General features: G+C 42.1%; 1 protein-coding gene across 3 annotated transcripts in view; it reads left to right on the forward strand.

The window, feature by feature from the left end:
• abcc1 (ATP binding cassette subfamily C member 1 (ABCC1 blood group)) overlaps positions 1–21,731 on the forward strand; it is a 114,161-nt gene that overhangs the window by 83,107 nt on the left and 9,323 nt on the right. Inside the window, exons 18-26 of one of the 3 annotated variants that reach the window (XM_072481852.1) lie at positions 2,542–2,709; positions 2,805–2,970; positions 3,862–3,891; positions 6,749–6,809; positions 7,586–7,715; positions 10,966–11,173; positions 13,448–13,758; positions 19,240–19,439; positions 19,868–19,994. In XM_072481852.1, the coding sequence (XP_072337953.1) occupies positions 2,542–2,709; positions 2,805–2,970; positions 3,862–3,891; positions 6,749–6,809; positions 7,586–7,715; positions 10,966–11,173; positions 13,448–13,758; positions 19,240–19,439; positions 19,868–19,994 (1,401 nt within the window). Of the gene's footprint in view, positions 1–2,541; positions 2,710–2,804; positions 2,971–3,861; positions 3,892–6,745; positions 6,810–7,585; positions 7,716–10,965; positions 11,174–13,447; positions 13,759–19,239; positions 19,440–19,867; positions 19,995–21,731 lie in introns of all 3 variants that reach the window. The other 2 variants (XM_072481853.1, XM_072481854.1) reach the window with 2 other exon arrangements.

The following is a 21,731-nucleotide window of genomic DNA, read 5'->3' on the forward strand; positions in this document are numbered from 1 at the left end:
AGGTTTAAGATCTTTCTCTCCCCTTTGTTTTCCCGAGAAGAGCTTTCGTATTTCTGAAACTGCAGAGGCCTGAATTAATCTGCAGTGAGAACGATTACAGACTGGAAACAGTAAACTTAGGCTTTCAGTTTGAGGTTTTAAGACACTTATTTTGTTTGTGTATGATGATAGTGTGATGAATGTAAGAAATTGTATTTTATATTTTGTTGTAATAATGTGATTTAAAAACCCTGCGTTAAAATGCATCCAGGCAGTGAGTCCTACTAAAGCTGTAATTGAGGTGTACAATTGAGATAATTATTCATTCTAACCATTTACATATAAATGGATAATGGAATATTGTTTATATTTGGACAGTTCCCTGGGGTGTAGATAATTTTGAGGGATGGTGTTTGGGCCTGGCTGGGCTGATCATCGGACATCTTAGTGAGATACAGATGATATAGTTAATGGGAGGAGCCAGGTCTGTGTAGTTTTGGCAGTTTTACCATAGAATTTGATTCTGACTGGATAAAAGTATTTTCTGGTTGTTCCTGAAAAGGTCTCTCTCAAAAGTCTCAGAGAAAAACAAATTAACCTATTTTGTTAAGTTTATTTATTGGCATTTGAACTGTATTGGGTCACATGGTTGGAATAATATTTATTTAGTGAAGGTGTAGGCCATAAGTTAACATTTTTTTGCTTTATTTAAGAACTTTTTAACTGTTAATTGTAACGCTAGTTCTTTAATAATGGGCAGGTTTCTCTGTCCCGGAATGCCCTGATGGGATGGAGAATTGGGCGTCGTTGCAAAATTGGGATCGGCATCGGCCACCGATCTGAACGTGATTATCTGGACCCCACTGGCGACGAGAACGGGTTACACGCCGTACGCCAGCGTGAGCATGTAAATAAATGCAAATGGGTCGTAATGACTCATTTGCATCTATTTAGCGGGTCTGGCATCCTGTGCTGCGCTCTTCCATGATTCTCTGGTCTCTACGGCTGGGAATCATATGGGCGCGGTTCATTTGTGGTCTCTACAATCGTGCCCCTGGCTTGGTAGACCAAGGGAGTAGGCCAACCACAATGGTAGCAGCCCGCCTCTCACCTCAAAGTAGGGGGGTGACTCGACCCGCGCGCACATCACCCCCCCCCCCCCCCCCCCCCCCCCCCCCCCCGACCACGTCAAAGTGATGTAAGTGCACTCCATCGAGCGCAGGGTTTCACTGCACTTACCTCTCTTTGATGTGGTCAATGTTTATGAACACGGGGGTTTCACCACGTAGGCCACTGAAGCCTGAAACAATATGAATGGGTCAACGTTGCAGATGGTTTTTACGAGCTGTCAGTCACAGACCACTACTCAAAAGCTATGAATCGCTAGCATAAATTTGCATGGTGTGGAACACAAGGGGATGGTAAAACTGGTGCAATTCAGCTCCGGCGGGAAAACATAATCTCCCAAATGGAGAATCCAGCTCAATGTGTTTAAATGAAAGTTTGTTTTAACATAAAAGATGCCTAATTGGTTAGAGTCAGAATTGGGGTGAAGTATCCTTTTCTCACAATTTTACAAATTATTTGGGGTTTCTCGTCCAGTATCCTAACAAACGTTGGGGTCTGGTCCGGTATCCTAATAATAGACTGATCTGTATTGGTGGATTACACATTGCACCCTGTAGAAATATATTAGACCAAAAATGGGAGAAAACCTTATGTAAACGCAATATATGACAGGACATATTTGTGTGCAAATAATAGGAACATTAGGAATAGCAGTGGACCATTCAGCCTCTTGAGTATGTTGATGGCTAACCAGGTCATCAACTGCATTTAACAGCTCATATGAGTTTGTGGCTACAACTTGCCACAAGGTGAATTCCAGTTGTTTGTTCGATTATTTGAAGCAGTGGAAAACGGTGAATGCAAGATGAGTAAATCACAAATTGAGCATATGCAGGCTGTTTTCTGGCTAGCAAATGTAAGATTCCCCGGCCATCATTTTGGCCGGGAATTTAAAACGAGGAAGCAACATTTAAGCAAAAAGGAAATAAATACCATGAAGATTGTGCTCTTTATGTTAATTATCTCTTGTTCATATTAGATACTTGCTCAAATAATAATGGTCACCAAACGCAACCCGTTTAGTGCTCATTGATTTATAGGAATTTCCAAAAAATGCTTTGTATCGTCTACGCCTAAAACAGAATTATAAACTACAAATTATCGATCTCTGTATCTTTGTTGGAGAAAGAGAAGCCCTTTTTTTCCACTTGTCCTTTTCCACTGCCTTTCAAAAAAAATCATTTAATAAAATGCAAGACATTGAGACTACCAGGGGATAGAACTCTGATCCATTTCTGAGGATTTACAACACTAAAGGAAGCCTGATATTGACAGTTACCCATTTTAACATGAATAGTAATTTCATACTTGTGACAATAAAAGATTATTATTATCATTATTATTATTGTTATACTTTTATCCAAATCAACAAAGGTTCAACATGATCAGATAATTAAATATCAAAGTTAGAATTATATATTTTTTCCTATCTAGGGTGTGAATTTATCAGGAGGTCAGAAGCAGAGGGTGAGTCTAGCTCGAGCGGTTTACAGTGATAATTCAGTCTATTTTCTGGATGATCCACTCTCTGCAGTTGATGCACATGTCGGTCGACATATTTTTGATAAAGTAATTGGACCCAAAGGTTTACTCAAAAACAAGGTGAGCAACCGTTGGAATTTAGCTTGGTCATGCAAACATTTTTATTTCCACCCACGATAATAAATACATTTTGGTAAAAATTGTTTTATTTACAGACTCGTGTCTTGGTTACTCATGGTGTTAGCTTCCTGGCTCAAATGGACAGGATTCTTGTGATGGTTGATGGGAAAATCTCAGAGTCGGGCACCTACAAGGAACTTTTAAAGCAAAATGGGGCATTTGCAGAGTTCCTACGCACTTATGCTCCTACAGATAATGAAGGTGAGAAATTGCAAAAGATCAAGCCCATATACAAAAGCACCTCTTCAATAATTGTCTTCTACCAATGCTGTACAAATCCAGCTTGGTATGGTTTCAGAATCTTCCATTTTATCTGCACAGTCTTTGACAGACATCAGATTATTGGTGACATGATGGCCTGTAACTTCCTGGCTCCCCAGGGGAGTACCCCAAAGACACGCTAAGGATTCATTCTCTGACGTTCCCAGCTGAGGCTTTACATGGCAATTATCCAGAAGTGCTAACTTCCCCTGGACAATCATTAACTTCGGACAGTTCTGCTGGTTTTAAACCAATAGCTACTCTGAAACAGCTATAAAAAATAAAAGCACTTCTAACTTTAGCGTAATTAATTTAAGGACCCAGACTGAGCTCTGCATTGAACACTCCTTGTGCATTTGGTACAGTGTCAATTTTGTACTCCTGGCTAAGGGTGTTTTCTTCCATTTAAAGGCACAATATAAATGCACATTGTAATTGTTATTAAGATTGCAGAACTTGATTCTACTCCTGATCTGAAAAGTCACTGATTATTTGTTAATGTATAGAGTCTGTTCTGCACCACTTTCAAAATTGGGGTGGGAGGCTTTTTATAATTTTGGTCTATGTATTTAAATGCTTAATTGGACATATCTTGAAACTGGATCTACCAAAAAAGTGCAATAAAGTTTTTTAGGTGACTTTTAAGGAATATAAATTCTACTTTTACATAAGGAAATCGTTCAGTGTAAAGCAGATTCATGAAACTTGAGGCATTTTACTTTAGCGTCAATTCATAAATATTTGATACGTCCACGAGCCCTGACTAAGCTGCAACATTTAGCAGTATTTTTTACAAAATGATCAACTATTTCCTTTCCTGTCACCATGCAGCTATGGACAATATTGTGGAGGAGGAGAAAGGTTTGTATTGCCTTTTCTTAATATCCACCAGCATAGCTGGAAAATCTGTAGATGCATGATTTGATTTTGAAATCAGAATATCCAACACCATAACTATATGTCCGAGATATAGGCATGAATAATTTGACCCTCATTAGAGAGATGCATAGTCCCTTTTCACTGTTAGATCAGATCTGAATTTTAAAAATCACTTGTGTTCATGTATATCGTATGGACAACTGCAGACATCAAGGTATTTTGCTAAGATTGTACCCGTTGCAATGACTTCCGAAAGTGCTGGAAATCTGAAATGAAACAGACGGCTAGAATTTTCCCTTGGGCCCAGCAAGGGGCAAGATTTTCTGCTCCCATGGGGAGAGTGAACACCAAGAATCTAAGTTCAGTAGAAGATAACATTTATTGGGTGAGGTGTGTATGGGGTGTCCAAAGTAAACCATTCTACCATACACCTGAAACCTTAACCTGACCCTTCTCCAGTCAGATCGGCACGGGCTTGGAGGGCCGAAGGGCCTGTTCCTGTGCTGTACATTTCTTTGTTCTTTGTTTGTTCAGACATCGATGGATCACCTATGAGGACAGGTTGTGTAAACTTGGTTTTTAGGAGTTTGTGGGATGATTCGATTGAAGTGTTTAAAATTTGGATAGATTTGGAGAAATTAAGTCCTCCCGATGGGAGAATTAAGAACTGGGCCACTCGAGAGGGCTTCCAAATCCTGCGCCGGTCCTGGGAGCAGTCTTTTCGCTTCCGATCCTGCTCAGCGCCAGCACTAGTCTCTCTTCCCAATCCTTCCCCAGTTGCACTAGTTAATGCTAGTGCTCTTCCCCCCCCCCTTCCCTATTTTGCTCAGTTAATGTTAGCACCAAAAAAACAAAAATGAAATAGATAACGGTTGAATGTGATAAACCGCATTCTTACTCGTGGTTAGAATGTGGAACTTCCTCCTTCCACAAATGGATGACTCAAATAGCTTGGATGTCTTGTGAAAGGAAACTAGATGAGTAAATGTGAGGGGAAAAAGAAATGGAAGGCTGTACTGAAAGGTGGAGATGAGGTAGATGCAATGGGAGGAGGTTTGCGTCGATATGTAAACCAGCATAGACTCCTATGCTTTGTGCTGTATATAAGATATGATTCACTGAACCCGGGCAGCAATCTTTCAGACAGTGGGATGCAGAAATCTAGACCTTTCACCCAGGACAAACAAGGGGCAGAATAGGTGCCTTTAAGTCTGAGATAGATGGACTCTTATTAGGTAAGCAATAAAATGCAAAGGTAGAAAAAGGGAGAACAGCGAGCCCGAGGGATTAAATGACTATCCTTTCGATCCAATTTCTAGCATTTTCTTGTTTCATTTCGAACGGCAATGTGTTGGATATCCAAATTGCTAATAGTTTGCTAAAAATTTGCTTTTTATAAAATAAAATGAAAATCGCTTATTGTCACAAGTAGGCTTCAAACGAAGTTACTGTGAAAAGCCCCTAGTCGCCACATTCCTGCGCCTGTTCGGGGAGGCTGGTACGGGGTGGGTTTCATCAGTGCAGTGTACCATTTCTATGTATCCTACAAAAACCTGTCTTATATTAGACATAAATAGGGACTACAAAAGTATTGGTGAACAAGGATCATGCTAAACTGCCCCTTAGTGTCCAGGGATGCCAGGAATGAGCAGGTTGGGTAGGGTTAGGGGGACAGGGAAGGCGAGTGGGTCTCGGGTAAGGTACTCTTGCAGAGGGGTGGTGCTGACTCGATGGTAAGCTCTGCTTAGAATTCCCCTGGATTGACCCATTGTTTTGTCTTGTTATTACTCACACACTGTTATGCAGGGCTCTTTAGTCTCTTATGAGTTGCCAGCTATTCAGCGAAAAGGTGGAGGATTTTCCGGATATCAAAGCGATCAAATTTCTCCACCGTTGCAATCTTTGGGGGAAAAAAAAACTTTTTGGCAGGACCCCCTCGCCCCCATTAAATCTGCATTCTTAATGCTCTGCGTCGTGTTGCTGCATTTCTTTTATTGCATCCTTGTTTTGTTTTGCATGGAAATAATTGTAATGCGGATTTGCCTTTATAGAAAATGAATGTGACATTGCTGAATTAATTGAATGAAGTTAAAATTGGAATAAGTTTTTAATTAAAATGCTGTCTTTTTTAAAAAGAGGGCATAGAAGGAAAATGAGGAAATTTCACCTATTTGAACAGACCATGCACTTGGTTCCTTACTTTGCATATTAAAATTAGTCACCGGTAAGATTTTTGAGCAAATAAGTTTCAACCCTACAGTCAACAAACCGAACCCAGGTTATCAGTTTAACCCCGTTCTCTTCCCTGATTGCCATATGAAATGGATCACCAGTTCCTGACCCCATTGACCTGGAAAGCGAGGTAAGGCATGTTGATCTTATTTGAGAGTGGCTGCCTGTGTCCTGCGCAGAATTCTCGTCCCACGATTATCGTCATGGTGAATCTACTTTTGGCCAAGTCTGTGCCCCACTAAACCCGAGCATAATATTCTATGCACAAACTCCATTCTGGAACCTAGTACATTTAATGTCCACTTTATCCATTCAGTAGGTCGATGGCTGATTCTTTAGGTAAATGTTTCATAAAGGAATTGAGCGGCGTTGTTTGTATATTCAGGTGTGTACCTGAGGTTTGCTCTAATTCTTGTCATAAAATTAAAACTGCATAGAAAAAATACTTCAGCCTGTTGGTTGATGCTGCTAAACAGGTACTGTTGCTGCTTTTTCGACACTCAACATCTGTTACTGTAATTGCTCTTCTGCCACCTTCCTCAATGGGATAATATCAAATGTTTTATTTTTCAATTGTTTCATGGTTTGGAATTCGATGCCCCAGCAGAAACGGAACAAGATCAAAAACACATTCATCCACACAGGGCATCACGAAACTCTCCCTTAAGGTATGCTTTCTGTGCAAATGTGTGCTGAAACAAACACTCTTTTTGAAAAATGCCTTCAAATCTAATGAATCTTTGTCAATTGTGTGAAATATCAAATTTACTTACCAATTGGCCTTTTTCTGTGTCAGGCAATGGAACAACAAACCTGGTATGCGACTCAACAAAAGTCTGAAGACTTAACCGTTCAAAAAATTTATAAAATAGAAACATTAATGAAGAAACTAAGAACTCAATGCCTACAGGCCACACAAATCAATTGGCATTGCACAGAATTTGCTGCCAGAAACAGACTATTCAATTCAACAGATCTGTGTCAGTGTTGGTGTTCCACAATAGCCTCTCCCACCTTATTCTCACACTATTGTCCTTATTTATTTTTTCCTAATTTACTTACCTAGCTTCTATTAAATCTGCCAATGTTATTCACCTCAACCACCCCATGTAATAGCGAGTCCCACTCTTGAGTGAACTTCCTGACATTTCTATTCCATTAAGTGCAGCCGATTCCGCTGTATTTCACTGGTACTTTCTCTTTTGATAATTATACAATGAATGTTCTCCCTGTGTCTGCGTGGGTTTCCTCTGGGTGCTCCGGTTTCCTCCAGCAAGTCCTGAAAGACGTGCTTGTTAGGTGAATTGAACATTCTGAATGCTCCCTCCGTGTACCCGAACAGGCGCCGGAGTGTGGCGACTCGGGGCTTTTCACAGTAACTTCATTGCACTGTTAATGTAAGCCTACTTGTGACACTAATAAAGATTATTACTATTAAATCCAGCTCTGCGTCTTACGATGAGGAAGCAATGCCTTCACAGCAGAAAAACTCAAACTTGCAAGATGCCAGTGAAAAAGCAAAGCAGGCAGCTGGTGTGAAATTGACGGAAGCTGACAAAGCTCTGACTGGTAGAGTAAGGAAATGCATAATAATTATTATTGTACATCTTTATACCTGATCTGCCTGCATACAATCAGTGAAGGAGTTCCAAATAAATCTGAGTGCTATTCTAGTCACTGTACAGTTTATGTGCATTTTTGAAAAATTGTCATTATTTCAAGGTGCCATCCAGCGCCTTTCCAACCTTTAGTGAGAGATGCTGTCTAATCCCATCAACACCTGATTGATGCTGCAAATGATATTTGTGCCAAACAGTGTACTTTGCAGTATTCTTGGAACGGGTGCTACTGTCCCAGTGGTCTCAACACTAACTTGGGAAGAAAAGCCATTTATTTCACTGTAAAATTGAAAATCGCTATTTATTACTTACAGCTACACTTATCTTATTTTTTTCAACTACATAAGGTTAGTTTTGTGGAAACTAAGCCTTTGACTAGCTTGCTTGGTGTTTAGCTAACAGAGTAGATTATGTATGCATGTGTATATAATATTTTTATGATTAAGCTTAGAGGTTCACTTAAATGGAGATCTGGTTTCTTTTTCATTGCTTATGGTGGCTGACACACAGATGGAAAAATTGTTCACGGGGACTGAATGACATCATGAGTTAAACACTCTGGGATCCACTTCAGACCCACCGGATGAAAATGAGCCCAGTTGGCTGGCTTTAGAAATAGGTTTGGTGCAATTTCAATCCATTGCACGGAATTAAATTGGCAGTCAGGTGGACGTCAGAGGATGGTAAAATGGGGAGGGGGGTGTATGTTTCCTTTGGCTATGTTGAAATGAGACTTGAGAGAGGCAGGAGAGCCTTCTATTTCTAGAATTATCCCTTATTCGTGTACTGCCTTCTCCATATGTGCATCTTTCAAGAAATGATGTGGAGATGCTGACGTTGGACTGGGCACGGTAAGAAGTCTTGCAACACCAGGTTAGAGTCCAACAGGTTTGTTTCAAACACGAGCTTTCGGAGCACTGCTCCTTCCTCAGGTGAAGATCTAACCATGAAGAAAGATAGAGAATAGGAGCCGGAGTCATCCATTCGGCCCATTGAGCCTGCTCGGCCATTCAATGTAATCAATGCTGAATCTCTATCTCAACGTCATACTCCAGCTTTTGCTGATGGCAAATGTATCCTTTCTTCGGTAAGGAGACCAAAACGGCACCCAGTACTCCAGGTGTGGTATCACCAAAAATCTGTACAGCTGCAGTAAGACATTCTTGCTCCTGTACTCGTGCTTTTGCAAGTAAGGCCAACATACCATTTGCCTTCCTAACTGCTTGCTGTCCCTGCAGGCTTGCTTTCAATGATCTGGTGCACCAGGGCACCCAGATCCCTTCGTACATCAACATTTCCTAAACCATTTAAACAATATCTGCCATTCTGTTTATCCAAACCGAAGTGGATAACTTTACACTTCATAGAATTTACAGTGCAGAAGGAGGCCATTTGGCCCATCGAGTCTGCACCAGCTCTTGGAAAGAGCACCCTATCCCCATAATCCAGTAACCCCACCCAACACTAAGGGCAATTTTGGATACTTGGCAATTTATCATGGCCAATCCACCGAACCTGCACATCTTTGGACTGGGGGAGGAAACCGGAGCACCCGGAGGAAACCCACGCACACACTGGGAGGATGTACAGACTCCGCACAGACAGTGACCCAAGCCGGGAATCGAACCTGGGACCCTGGAGCTGTGTTCAGCACTTGTTCATGTTGAGCTGTGTTCAGCACTTGTTCATGTTGTGCTGAATCTGCCTTGATCCCTGTGGTACCCCAATAGTCACTGGCTGCCACTCTGTAAAATACCCCTTTATTCCTACTCCCCTTTCTGTCTGCGAACCAACTCTCAATCCATGCCCATATATTACCCTCAACCCCGTGTGCTTTAACCTCTTAGTGGACTTTGTAGAGAGATATATATATATATATATATATATATATATATATATATATATATCCTCTTTCACTATTGCACTGATTTCACCCTGAACTAACAAAGCCACCCCCATCTCATTTTTATTACCCGCCCTTCCTAAATATTGAATACCTGTGGATATTTAGTTCCCAGCCTTGGTTACCTTGCAGCTACACTTCCATAGACGCAATCATATCGCATCTGTTTAGGACCACTTGTGCTGTTAGTTTCTCTATCTTATTGCAAATGTTCCTTGCATTCAGATACAGTATCTTTTAGATTTGCCTTTTTAACATTTTTGTGCATCTTATTTTGTACTATGGCCCTGTTCGCTACTAGCCCTCCTTTCCTCTGACTTTCACCTTTCCTTTCTACATTTCTGTCTTTAATTTCTATCTTTATTTCCTTCTCTTGTGTCTCCGTGCTCGGGTTCCCATTCTGCTGCCACTCTAGTTTAAACCCTCCTCCACGATACAAGTGATGCCCCTGTGAGGGTGTTGGCTCTGGCCCTGTTGGGGTGCAACTCCATCCAGCTTGTACAAGTCCCTCTTCCCCAGAATCCATTCCATTGCCTCAGGAATCTAAATCTCTCCCTCTTGCACCATTTCTTCAGTCACTCATTCATCTGGCCTATTCTCTTATGGTCTTAGGAGATGGGAGCGGAAATAGGCTCTTCGGTCCATGAGTCATTCAATGAGATCATGACTGATCTAATCTAATTCTCAACTCCACTTTCCCGCCTTATCCCCATAACCCTTGGTTCCCTCACTGATTAATAATTTCTACCTCAGCTGTGAACATATTTAATGACCCAGCCTCTACAACTCTCTGTGGTAAAGAATTTTGCAGATTCACTACCCTCTGAGAGAAGAAATTCCTCCTCATCTCGGTCCTAACTGGGCGACTCCCTTACTCTGAGATTCTGCCCTCTGGTCCTAGACTCCCCCACAAGAGGAAACAACCTCTCCGCATATATCTGTCTGTTTAGAATGAATTGGCTTTAGCGTGGCATATATGGCAATAAAATCGATGTGCTGAGCAGTGTATCTGGAGATACGCAGGCCAATTTTATTTAATTAGATTTGAGCTTGCGCTGTGATAATAGCAATCATTTTTTTTCTTGGAAGTTGAGGTATTGCATTTTCATCTCGTAGAGGAACAAAGCAAAAAAAACTTAAAATTCCTCATGTACAGTTAAGTATTTATCAGCCTGGAGTGTAAACCACTGATCTCAAGGTTGTGAAGTAAGCAGCGTTTGTTCTATGGCTTTGTATTTTCTCACAATTTGATGATCTGTTTGCATGTAATTCTGATCTTTTTCAATTTTAAAAAAAATTCAGGTAAAATTCGCTGTTTTCTGGTCATACATCAAGGCAATTGGAACCTGCATTTCTTTCTGCATTGTTCTATTCTACCTATGCCAACATATAGCCTCTTTATCTTCTAATTATTGGCTGAGTTTATGGACAGACGATCCAGTTGTTAATGGGACCCAACAACATACTTCACTCAGACTAGGAGTATATGGCGCACTTGGAATAATTCAAGGTTTGTAAAAATGACTTGCTTTGCAGTGTTAATATAAAGCAAGATGAAAATGTTGCTGGTTCTTAAAATATGTTGAGGACAATTATATGTTCTAATCCAGGAATTTGGACCACAGGTGGATTATTGGATCTGCTAGAAGTAGTTTCTTTGCACGGATTCTATTTGTATCACCTGTTGGCTTTCTGTTGCAGGTAGCTGAAGTCACTGGCTTTAGTTTGGGTAAAACCAGAAGTAGCACATGATGTGGCGATGCCGGCGTTGGACTGGGGTGGGCACAGCAAGAAGTCTTCCGACACCAGGTTAAAGTCCAACAGGTTTGTTTTGAATCACTAGCTTTTGGAGCGTGGCTCCTTCATCGGGTGACTCATCTGATGAATGAACTATGCCTCTAAAGCTAGTGATTCCAAACAAACCTGTTGGACGTTAACCTGGTGTTGGAAGGCTTCTTCCAGAAGTAGCACAGTTTTGCATGCTCCAAAATAGTGGTAACAAACGTGGTCTTGTATATTTTGAATTGGCATCATAATAATGGATGTTCTTCAAATCTGTTAAACAGAAGTATATTAAAATAGATCATATTTAACTCTGAATTTAAAAAAAACTCGTCCCCTGCATTCTGTCCTCTACAACACCCTCTCCACTGCAAGTCAATTGTCACTACATTTAAAATCTGTCAATCACCTGACCTCTGGTTTCCCTTCCTTTATGGCACATCTGCAGCTGTTAGTTTACTCAATCGTATCCTCCTTCTTACTTCCATTCTTGATCAACTTTTCCGGAGGAAGGCTTTCACTATTTCACTCCGTTGTTCCCCCGACCATGACCCTTGCCTTTGCACACTCTCGTCTAAGGGAAGTGAACATGGCCATATGTGGCACACAGCCTGCTGAGCCATTCATCGCCAGATTTTGGTAAACCATATCAAGTTCTGCTGGATCCTCCTTTCCTTCGCCAAAACTGCATACTACCCTAGGATGATCCTCGAGAGCAAAGGTAACCACTGGCTTTCATTCTACAATACCATCCATTTCCTTAAACCCGTACTCCCTCCATTCATCCTCTTGAAAACCAATGTGAGCAGCTCATGGAATTGTTTATTATCAAGAAGAGGACTTTCCATTTAGTTGCTTCTATTATTTTCCTCCCCTGTGTTCCTCTCCCTGCCTGCCCTCTGTGATAACTGCAACTTGTACCTCATTAGCGATCAAAGTTGTTTTCATCTCCAGTTACAAGCTCTATCCATTGCCTTAGGAGGAACCATGTCGTTGACAACCCCAGTGTCTAACCCCATATCTTCTCAATCATGAAGCATGCCTGTTTCTGTCCTGATAATATTGCCCACCTTGGAATCATAGTATCCCGACAGTGCAGAAGGAGGCCATTCGACCCATCGAGTCTGCAATGACCCTCTGAAAGAGTACCCTACCTAGGTCTACTCCCCCACCCTATCCCCGTTACCCCACCTAACCTGCACTGGACACTTGAGAGACAATGTGTTTTATTATGGCCAATCCACCTAACCTGCACATCTTTGGACTGTGGGAGGAAACCGGAGCACCCGGAGGAAACCCCAGCGGACATGGGGAGAACGTGCAGACTCCGCACTGACAGTGACCCAAGGCCAGAATTGAACCCAGGTCCCTGGTGCTGTGAGACAGCAGTGCTAACCACTGTGCCAACCCATCTCCAAAATGTTGCCTGCCTCTACCTCAGCCCATCTGTCACATAAACCCCTATCCATGCCTTTGTCACTCCGACTTGATTTACGCCACTGCTATGCTAGCTGGTCTGGAATGCTCCTTGCTTCAGCAACTTCACATTCAGAAATCTGTCCTATCTTGCATTAGGTTCAGCTTGAGTTTCACCTGTGTTTGCTGATTTACATTGGCTCTCGGTATCAAATGCCTCAGATTCACAATTCTCCATACTAAGCCCAAGCATCGATATTTCCCTTCACTTTGAGTTTTCTCTAGCTTTACAGCTTCCCTATTTCACCTTCTCTTCTCTATACCATTTTCTTTTTGTGCATCACCCCTCCATTGGTTGCTGTGCCTTCAACTGCCCAGACCCCATTCCTGAATTCACTGCCGTAAACTTTCCCCCCTCCTTTAGAATCCATGTATTTGACCAAGCGTTTGGTTACCCAACTCCCCACGTATCCTCCTTTGGGCTCTTCCTTCATCTCTGAAATGTCGTAGGATGCAAAGGGGCTAAACAATCTTTGCTGCTGCTGCTTGTGGATCTGCAACTAAATCTTTTGGTAATCCTCTGCAGGTCTTTTTGTACTCTTTGCATCGGCGGTGATGAGTGTCGGAGGAATATCGGCTTCACGCTGGCTTCACGATCATGTGCTTTTTGATATCCTGATGTCACCAATGAGCTTTTTTGAGCGAACTCCTAGTGGTAACTTGGTAAACCGCTTCTCCAAAGACATCGATACGATAGACTCCGTGATTCCAATCGTGATTAGAATGTTCTTGGGATCACTATTTAATGTTCTTGCTTCTTGTACGGTGATTTTAGTGGCCACACCAATGGCTACTGTGATCATTCCACCCTTGGGATTTCTCTACGTATTTGTACAGGTCAGTATTAATGAAATAGTTCTGCTTAATAACATTTTTATCGGAATCATTCTTCGCAAGATCATTCAGAATTTCATGTTTCTATCTGTTTTCCAGTTACACCGGTTATACATGTACTTTCTTGCCGAACCTCTTAAGATTATTTATTGTGCTCTGGTCAACAATAAGACCATAAGACATAGGAGCAGAATTAGGCTACTCGGCCCATCGAGTCTGCTCCGCCATTCAACCATGGCTGATATTTTCTCATCCCCATTCTCCTGCCTTCTCCCCATAACCCCTGATCCCCTTATTAATCAAGAACCTATCTATCTCTGTCTTAAAGACACTAAGTGATTTGGCCTCCACAGCCTTCTGCGGCAAAGAGTTCCACAGATTCACCACCCTCTGGCTGAAGAAATTCCTCCTCATCTCTGTTTTAAAGGATCGTCCCTTTAGTCTTGAGATGGTGTCCTCTGGTTCTAGTTTTTCCTACAAGTGGAAACATCCTCTCCACGCCCACTCTATCCAGGCCTCGCAGTATCTTGTAAGTTTCAATAAGACCCCCTCTCATCCTTCTAAACTCCCAACGAGTACAGACCCAGAGTCCTCAAACGTTCCTCATATGACAAGTTCTTAATTCCAGGGATCATTCTTGTGACCCTCCTCTGGGCCCTTTCCAAGGCAAGGACATTCTTTCTTAGATACGGGGCCCAAAACTGCTCACAATACTCCAAATGGGGTCTGACCAGAGCCTTATACAGCCTCAGAAGTACATCCCTGCTCTTGTATTCTAGCCCTCTTGACATCAATGCTAACATTGCATTTGCCTTCTTAACTGCCGACTGAACCTGCACATTAACCTCAAGAGAATCGTGAACAAGGACTCCCAAGTCCCTTTGTGCTTCTGCTTTCCGAAGCATTTCCCCATTTAGAAAATAGTCTATGCCTAAATTCCTCCTTCCAAAGCGCATAACCTCACACTTTTCCACATTGTATTTCATTTGCCACTTCATTGCCCACTCTCCTAGCTTGTCCAAGTCCTTCTGCAGCCCCCTTGCTTCCTCAATACTACCTGTCCCTCTACAGATCTTTGTATCATCTGCAAACTTAGCAACAGTGCCTTCAGTACCTTCTTCCAGATCATTAATGTATATTGTGAAAAGTTGTGGTCCCAGCACAGACCCCTGAGGCACACCACTAGTCACCGGCAGCCATCCTAAAGACCCCTTTATCCCCACTCTCTGCCTTCTGCCACTCAGCCAATCCTCTATCCATGCCAGGATCTTACCCTGAATATCATGAACTCTTAGCAATGTTCTGCGGCTACTGAATATGTGGGTTTTGTCGCGAATCTGCAAATCTATTCACTGTGGACATGTATCAATAATGAGCTGCCTATCATTAGGGAATTCTGGTAGGGTGACGTCACTGGAATTTGCGACGCCAGGTAATTTGTTTTGCAACCCTCACACCAGTGAGAGCTGCTCAGAAGAGGAAATAAAAAGACAAAAGGAATTCCATGACAGCTCTGTGGTCTTGAAGCCACGGAATGCTAGCTCGCTTGGTCGTACAAAAAAAGTAATTTGGTGCATAGTGTGAGATTGAAGCATAGATTCCCTACAGTGCAGAAGGAGGCCATTTGGCTAATCAAGTCTGCGGCGACCCTACCCAAATCCAATTCCCGTAACCTGACCTAACTTTTGGACACTTTTTTAAAATCATGGCCAATCCACCTAACCTGCACATCTTTGGACTGGGAGGAAACTGGAGGAAATCCACGCAGACACGGGGAGAACATGCAAACTCCACACAGTCAAGGCCGGCTGCTTGGCGCTATGAGACAGGTGTGCTAACCACTGTCACCGTGCTGCCCCGTACAACCATCCGTCGTACAACAATACCATTTTCTAAAATTTGGTTTTAAGTCTGCAATCACAGATTAGTAAAAATATTTTCTGAAGTGACAAATCACAAACTCTGCCTTTCAGTCTCAAATCCACTGCAAAGCAGACCTGCTGGCAGTCTAATTATTATAGATATTAATAGAGAACAGAATTTTTTTTAAAAGCCTGCCCAAAATTACTTAAACATTGGGCAAAGATTTTAGCAATTAATTAATGCCTCTCAACCTGGTGGATATTGATGCGCACCATCTACTGCAGGTTGTCAGGCTTGACCATTGGCTGTTTTGTTTCTGCTGGTACCGGTTATTTAACATACAACATTCTGAATAAAACTAGTTAGTTCTAACTAGATTAACTATTGACCATAGGTGGCATCTAGTGATGTTAGCTCCGCGACAGCACTGTGCATGCTGGTGATTTAAAAATACAGATAGCTTCTATTATACAGTTAATAAAAGCAAATTACTGCGGATGCTGGAATCTGAAACGAGGGAGAAAATGCTGGAAAATCTCAGCAGGTCTGGCAGCATTTGGGGAGAGATAAGAGCTAACGTCTTGAGTCCGATGACTCTGTCAAAGCTTCATTGGACTCGAAATGTTAGCTCTTTTCTCTCCCTACAGATGCTGCCAGACCTGTTGAGATTTTCCAGCATTTTGTCTTTCGTTTTTATTATACAGTTTCAGATCATAAACTCTTGTGGTCTACAAGAATCGAGTCTGATTTTAACTGCTCACTCATCCTAAATAAATCTGCATTAGAAAAATAGAGGCAGAATGCCATCCTCCAGGATAAGGAATTGTGTTGCAATGCTATCATTTAAATTGCATTAAGGGTCTCCTGGCTGTTGCTGATTGTACATTAGGCACTTTCCTCAAAGCAATAATCGCACTTTAAACAAGTGGTGCCACCTTTTTAATGAAGGAATTACAGTTGCAATTACATGATATTTATCATTCTACCCGATTATATTGCAGCAATTGGTAAGAGGTTATATATTTAATGTATGTCACATTCTTGGGTTTCATAGGCTGGACTTAAAGATGGAAGACATGTTTTTGAAGCAGGTAGAAAGAAAACGAAATGCTTTCATTCTTACAATTGCCTTGGTCATCCTGATAAATGATAAATCCAGTGATTATTTTTTTTTTTTTGAAGCACTCCATTTTAATGCATGAATAATTAATTTTGCAATCATATTCAAATGAAAATTAATGAACCTTTTCAAGATTGATACACTTTGAAAATCTCCAATATACATTACAAAAATTCAACGAGAAACCACCAGTTTTGCTCTTCTGTTTGGAATACAAGGCAGTGAAAACAATTTGGAATTCAGGTTCATGTTATTAGTTCTTTTAATGATAACTTAAAACCTAGGAGCAGAATTGAGCAATTCCGATCTTGGACCCACTCCGCCATTCGATACAATCATGACTGATCCCATCGCTGCCTCGACTCCACTTCCCTGCCGTGCTCCATGTCCCGGCATCCACTCCACTCTTGGGTAGTGAATTCAACAGATTCACGACCCTTTGAGAGAAGTGATTCCTCCTCATCTCTTGTTTTAAACCTGATTAAATTCTAAATTTTTAAAACTCATGTACAAGTTACGCTGGTTATTTGGCTCAGCTACTCGTTTCACATTTGGTTTAAAGAGAGGATGACTTTCCTTTTTTTTTTTGCTAATTCCAACAATACTGCTGTAACTTAAAACAATAAAAAATGCAGCATAATGCAAAAATATGAAAAATGAAATGAAAATCGCTTATTGTCACAAGTAGGCTTCAAATTAAGTTACTGTGAAAACCCCCTAGTCACCACATTCCGGCGCCTGTTCGGGGAGGCTGGAACGGTGAATATTTTAAATGTTTTACAATATCTCAAGAATACTGGATAAATTATAAATACATTTTTAGCTTTTTTGAATGCTCAATAATTGCAGAGATCACACGGAGAAATTATATTGGGTTTCAAAAGTGGTGCCAAATAACTTGGGCTGGACGGCTGGATACTGATGTGGAGCGATGTCAACAGCGCATGGGTTTGACTTCAACTAGCATGGATTTTATTTGCAGTTAGCACCCTCCTTGCATAATAAGTTGTGCTAGTCCTTTTATTGTTGCTGGTAGTTTTTGGAGTCAGAAGGTTAGAAGCCCATTGTCCTATGTTTTGTAAAGAGTTCAGACAATGACAGTCGTGAAGTTCATCAGGGGAACTGCCTATAACCGTGCCTCCTGGCAAATTCCAGACTTGGCCAATCTGTAGGCCAGATGACTTCATCCATTTTTAAGTCTGTCCTTAGGGAAATTTCTTCTAAAAGTTTCAATATATGTCTGACCATCCAATGAAATAAAGATTAATATTCCACATGCACATGACACATTGTTGTGACCGTACAGCCAGGGTTAAGGCCGACTGACTCTCGTACACAGAGAAAAAAACTAATATCCCATTACGAACATCCTAAAGATCCTTTAGCTCCACAGATTTTATTAGCTAAGCGATTAAAGCCCAACAAGTTTGCATCACATTCAGTATTGAGCAGAAAACAGTTGGGGTTTTTAATGCCCGGATGTAAATATGTGCATGCTGGGTTTTCTAATTATTGTCATTCTCCTTCCGTCTGAATTTGGTCTGGAAGGCTGCCAATTAGATATGGGGCTTTGATTTCCCATTGTTTATTCGAGGCAGCACTAGCAATAACATTGTGTGAAGTATTGGGAATCTGCAAGGAAAATGCAATTGGGTAGAAAGAGAAAAAGCTGCAGTTTCCCTTTAAAAGTTTTTGACTCGGATCTTTCTGCAAGGCAGATGTTGGCGGCCTCCCGGACCACGCTCCTATTCTGTAACCCCTCCCAGGGTACAGTACTTTGGGAGTAGTGAGTCCACATTAGATCAGGGAGACACTCTGGAAACAAATGTTGATCTTCAAAGAAATTTCACTTTTTCAGCAAATGGCAGCTAACCATTGATAACATCCTAAATGGGGATAAAATATCAATCAGCCCTGATCGATTTGAGTGGCAGAATGAAGATACAGGGCTGAATGGCCCACTGCTTTTCTCTTTTTACTTCACAATGCTCAATTCAAATAATGCAATATGGATTTGTACTATAACCATCATGTGCACAATTATCTTCTAAAACTGACCTTTTAGCGATGAGTCAGTTGTACTGCTGTAGCTGTCGTGAACCGGAAGTGAAGATGGGGCTGGTTTAGCACAGGGCTAAATAGCTGTCTTTTAAGGCAGGCCAGCAGCACGGTTCAATTCCCGTACCAGCCTCCAGAACAGGCGCCGGAATGTGGCGACTAGGGGCTTTTCACAGTAACTTCATTTGAAGCCTACTTGCGACAATAAGTGATTTTCATTTCATTTTTTTTCAAGGTATGGTGTGAAGCAGTGGGGGAGGAAATTTTGCCGTTAAGCCATATTTAATGGAATAGACGTGGGCATTACTCCCTGTGGAAAATCTAGATTGAGGGTTTGTGCAAGAGATGTGACCAATTTTATTTAATTAAGACAAAAATGCTTCTTGGTTTTTTTTGTGGCAACAATTAGAATTATTTTAACTGATGCCTTTTTCTATCTTTAGAGATACTATGTGGCTACCTCACGTCAGTTGAAAAGGTTGGAATCAGCCAGCAGATCACCCATATTTTCAAACTTCAACGAAACCCTGCTTGGTGTCAGTGTTATCCGTGCTTTTGGAGAGGAAGACCGTTTTATATTCCAGAATGACTCCAGGGTCGACGAAAACCAGAAAGCTTATTACCCCAGTATTGTTGCCAACAGGTAATCTAATACAGGGCTGGATTCTCCAGTCCCACAGCCACGTGGTTTCTCGACTGCGCCATTCGCTGGCGGCGCGATTCACTGCTCCCGGCGCTTGTCAATGGGATTTCCCATTAAAGCCACCCCACGCCGCCCGGAAACCCGAGGGCAGGGGTGCGCTGCCGGCAGGAATGGGGAATCCCAACGGCCGGAAAATTCTGGCCACAACGTTCCTGCACTAATACATTTGAGTAATTTTGCATCACTATTACGGAAATGTAGACGGTCTTAAAAGTGGGATTCAACTCAACGCGCGAGTTCAATTAGCCTTCATTGTCAAACCAGATTTAATGTAGAATGCTCCAAATCACTCGCGGGAGCAGGAGAGCTAGTTTGATCAATCACAATCATTAGATTTACTATTTTTTATCTTGTTAACATCCCACCAGGTGGTTGGCTGTGAGGCTGGAGTTTGTTGGCAATTGTATCGTACTTTTTGCTGCCCTGTTTGCAGTGGCTTACAGAGATGCAGTCAGTCCAGGGATTGTTGGGTTGTCCATATCATATGCCCTGCAGGTATGGAGAAATACATTTATAATTTTAAATATTTATACCATTACTCAATTGAACTGCATTGTAGCTGACTTATTTTCTTCAATAATCATAGTCTGTTCCTGTTTGCATAAAAGTTCTAGAATTAGAGCAGTGACAATCGTAGATTTTACATTGCAGAAGAAGGCCATTGTTCTTCGTCTGTCTGAGTTTGGTCTGGAAGGCTGCCAATTAGATGTGGGGCTTTGATTTCCCTTTGTCGAGTCTGCACCGGCCGTTGGAAAGAGCACCCTGCCTAAGCCCACACCTCCACCCTATTCCCGTAACCCCACCTAACCCTTTTTTGGACACCTACTAAGGGCAATTTAGCATAGCCAATTCACCTAACCTGAACATCTTTCGACTGTGGGAGGAAACTAGAGCACCTGGAGGAAACCCACAAAGGCACTGGGAGAACGTGCAGACTCCGCACACAGACAGTGACCCAAGCCAGGAATTGAACCTGGGACCCTGGAGTTGTGAAGCAACTGTGCTAACACTCAAGGCAGCACTTGGGTGGGTGAGGCATCAAGGAGCCCTAGTAAAACTGAAGTCAATGTGAATCCGGGGTAACACTCCACTGGTTGGAGTCATACCTAGGGCAAAGGAAGGTGGTTATGGTTGTTAGAGGACAATCCCAAGACATTGTTGCAGAGGATCCTCAGGATTCTATCCTCAGCCTAATCATCTTCAGCTGTTTCATCAATGACCTTCCCTCCATCATAAGGTTTGTGCAATGTTCAGCACCATTTGCGATGACTCAGATGCTAAAGAGGTCTGTGTCCACATGCAGCAACACCTGAACAATACCCAGGTTTGGCCTGATGAGCGGCAAGTTACAGTTGTGCCAGGCAATGACCGTCCCCAACAAGAGTGAACCTCGTCATCTCGCCTTGACATTCAATGGCATTATCATTGCTGAATCCCCCGGTATCAACATCCAGGGGCTACCATTGACGGGAAACTGAACTGGACTAACCACACAAATATTGTGGCTATAAGAGCATGCCCGAGATTGGGAATTCTGCGGAAAGTAACTCCTCTTCTGATTCCCCAAAATCTGTCCACGATCTCCAAGGATGAAGTCAAGAGTGGCGGAATACTGTCCGCTGGACTGGATGAGTGCAGCTCCCAACGACACTGACGAAGCTCGACACCGTCCAGGACAAAGCAGCCCTCTTCATTGACACCCCATCCACCACTTAGATATTGACTTCCTCCACCTCTAATGCACATTAGCAGCACTGTGTACCATATACAAGATGCAATGCAGCAACTCGCCTTTGAAAGCATATTCCAAACATGTGACCTCTAGAACCTTGAAGGACAATGACAGCAAACACATGGGAACCCCATCTGGAGGTTCCCCTCCCAGCCACTCACCATCCTGACTTGGAAATATTTTGCTGTTCCTTCACTGTCGCTGGGTCAAAATCCCAGAATTCCCTCCCTAACAGCACAGTGGGTGTACCTGCATCGCACGGACTGCAGCGGTTCAAGAAGACAGCTCATCACCACCTTGAGAACAATCCAGAATGAGCAATAAATGCTGGCCTAGGCAACAACTTCACATCCACTGAATGAATAAAAAGTTTAAAATTTCACTACCCTTTTACGCTGACCAGTTTAACTAGCTGTACGTTTTCTGTTTTTTTTATTTTTCCTTATGCTGGGGCTGCTGCTGGCAAGCCCACATTTGCTGTCCATTTCTTCTAATTGGCT

The sequence above is a fragment of the Scyliorhinus torazame genome, chromosome 17, assembly GCF_047496885.1.
Source record: "Scyliorhinus torazame isolate Kashiwa2021f chromosome 17, sScyTor2.1, whole genome shotgun sequence".
NCBI classification, from domain to species: Eukaryota; Metazoa; Chordata; class Chondrichthyes; order Carcharhiniformes; family Scyliorhinidae; genus Scyliorhinus; species Scyliorhinus torazame.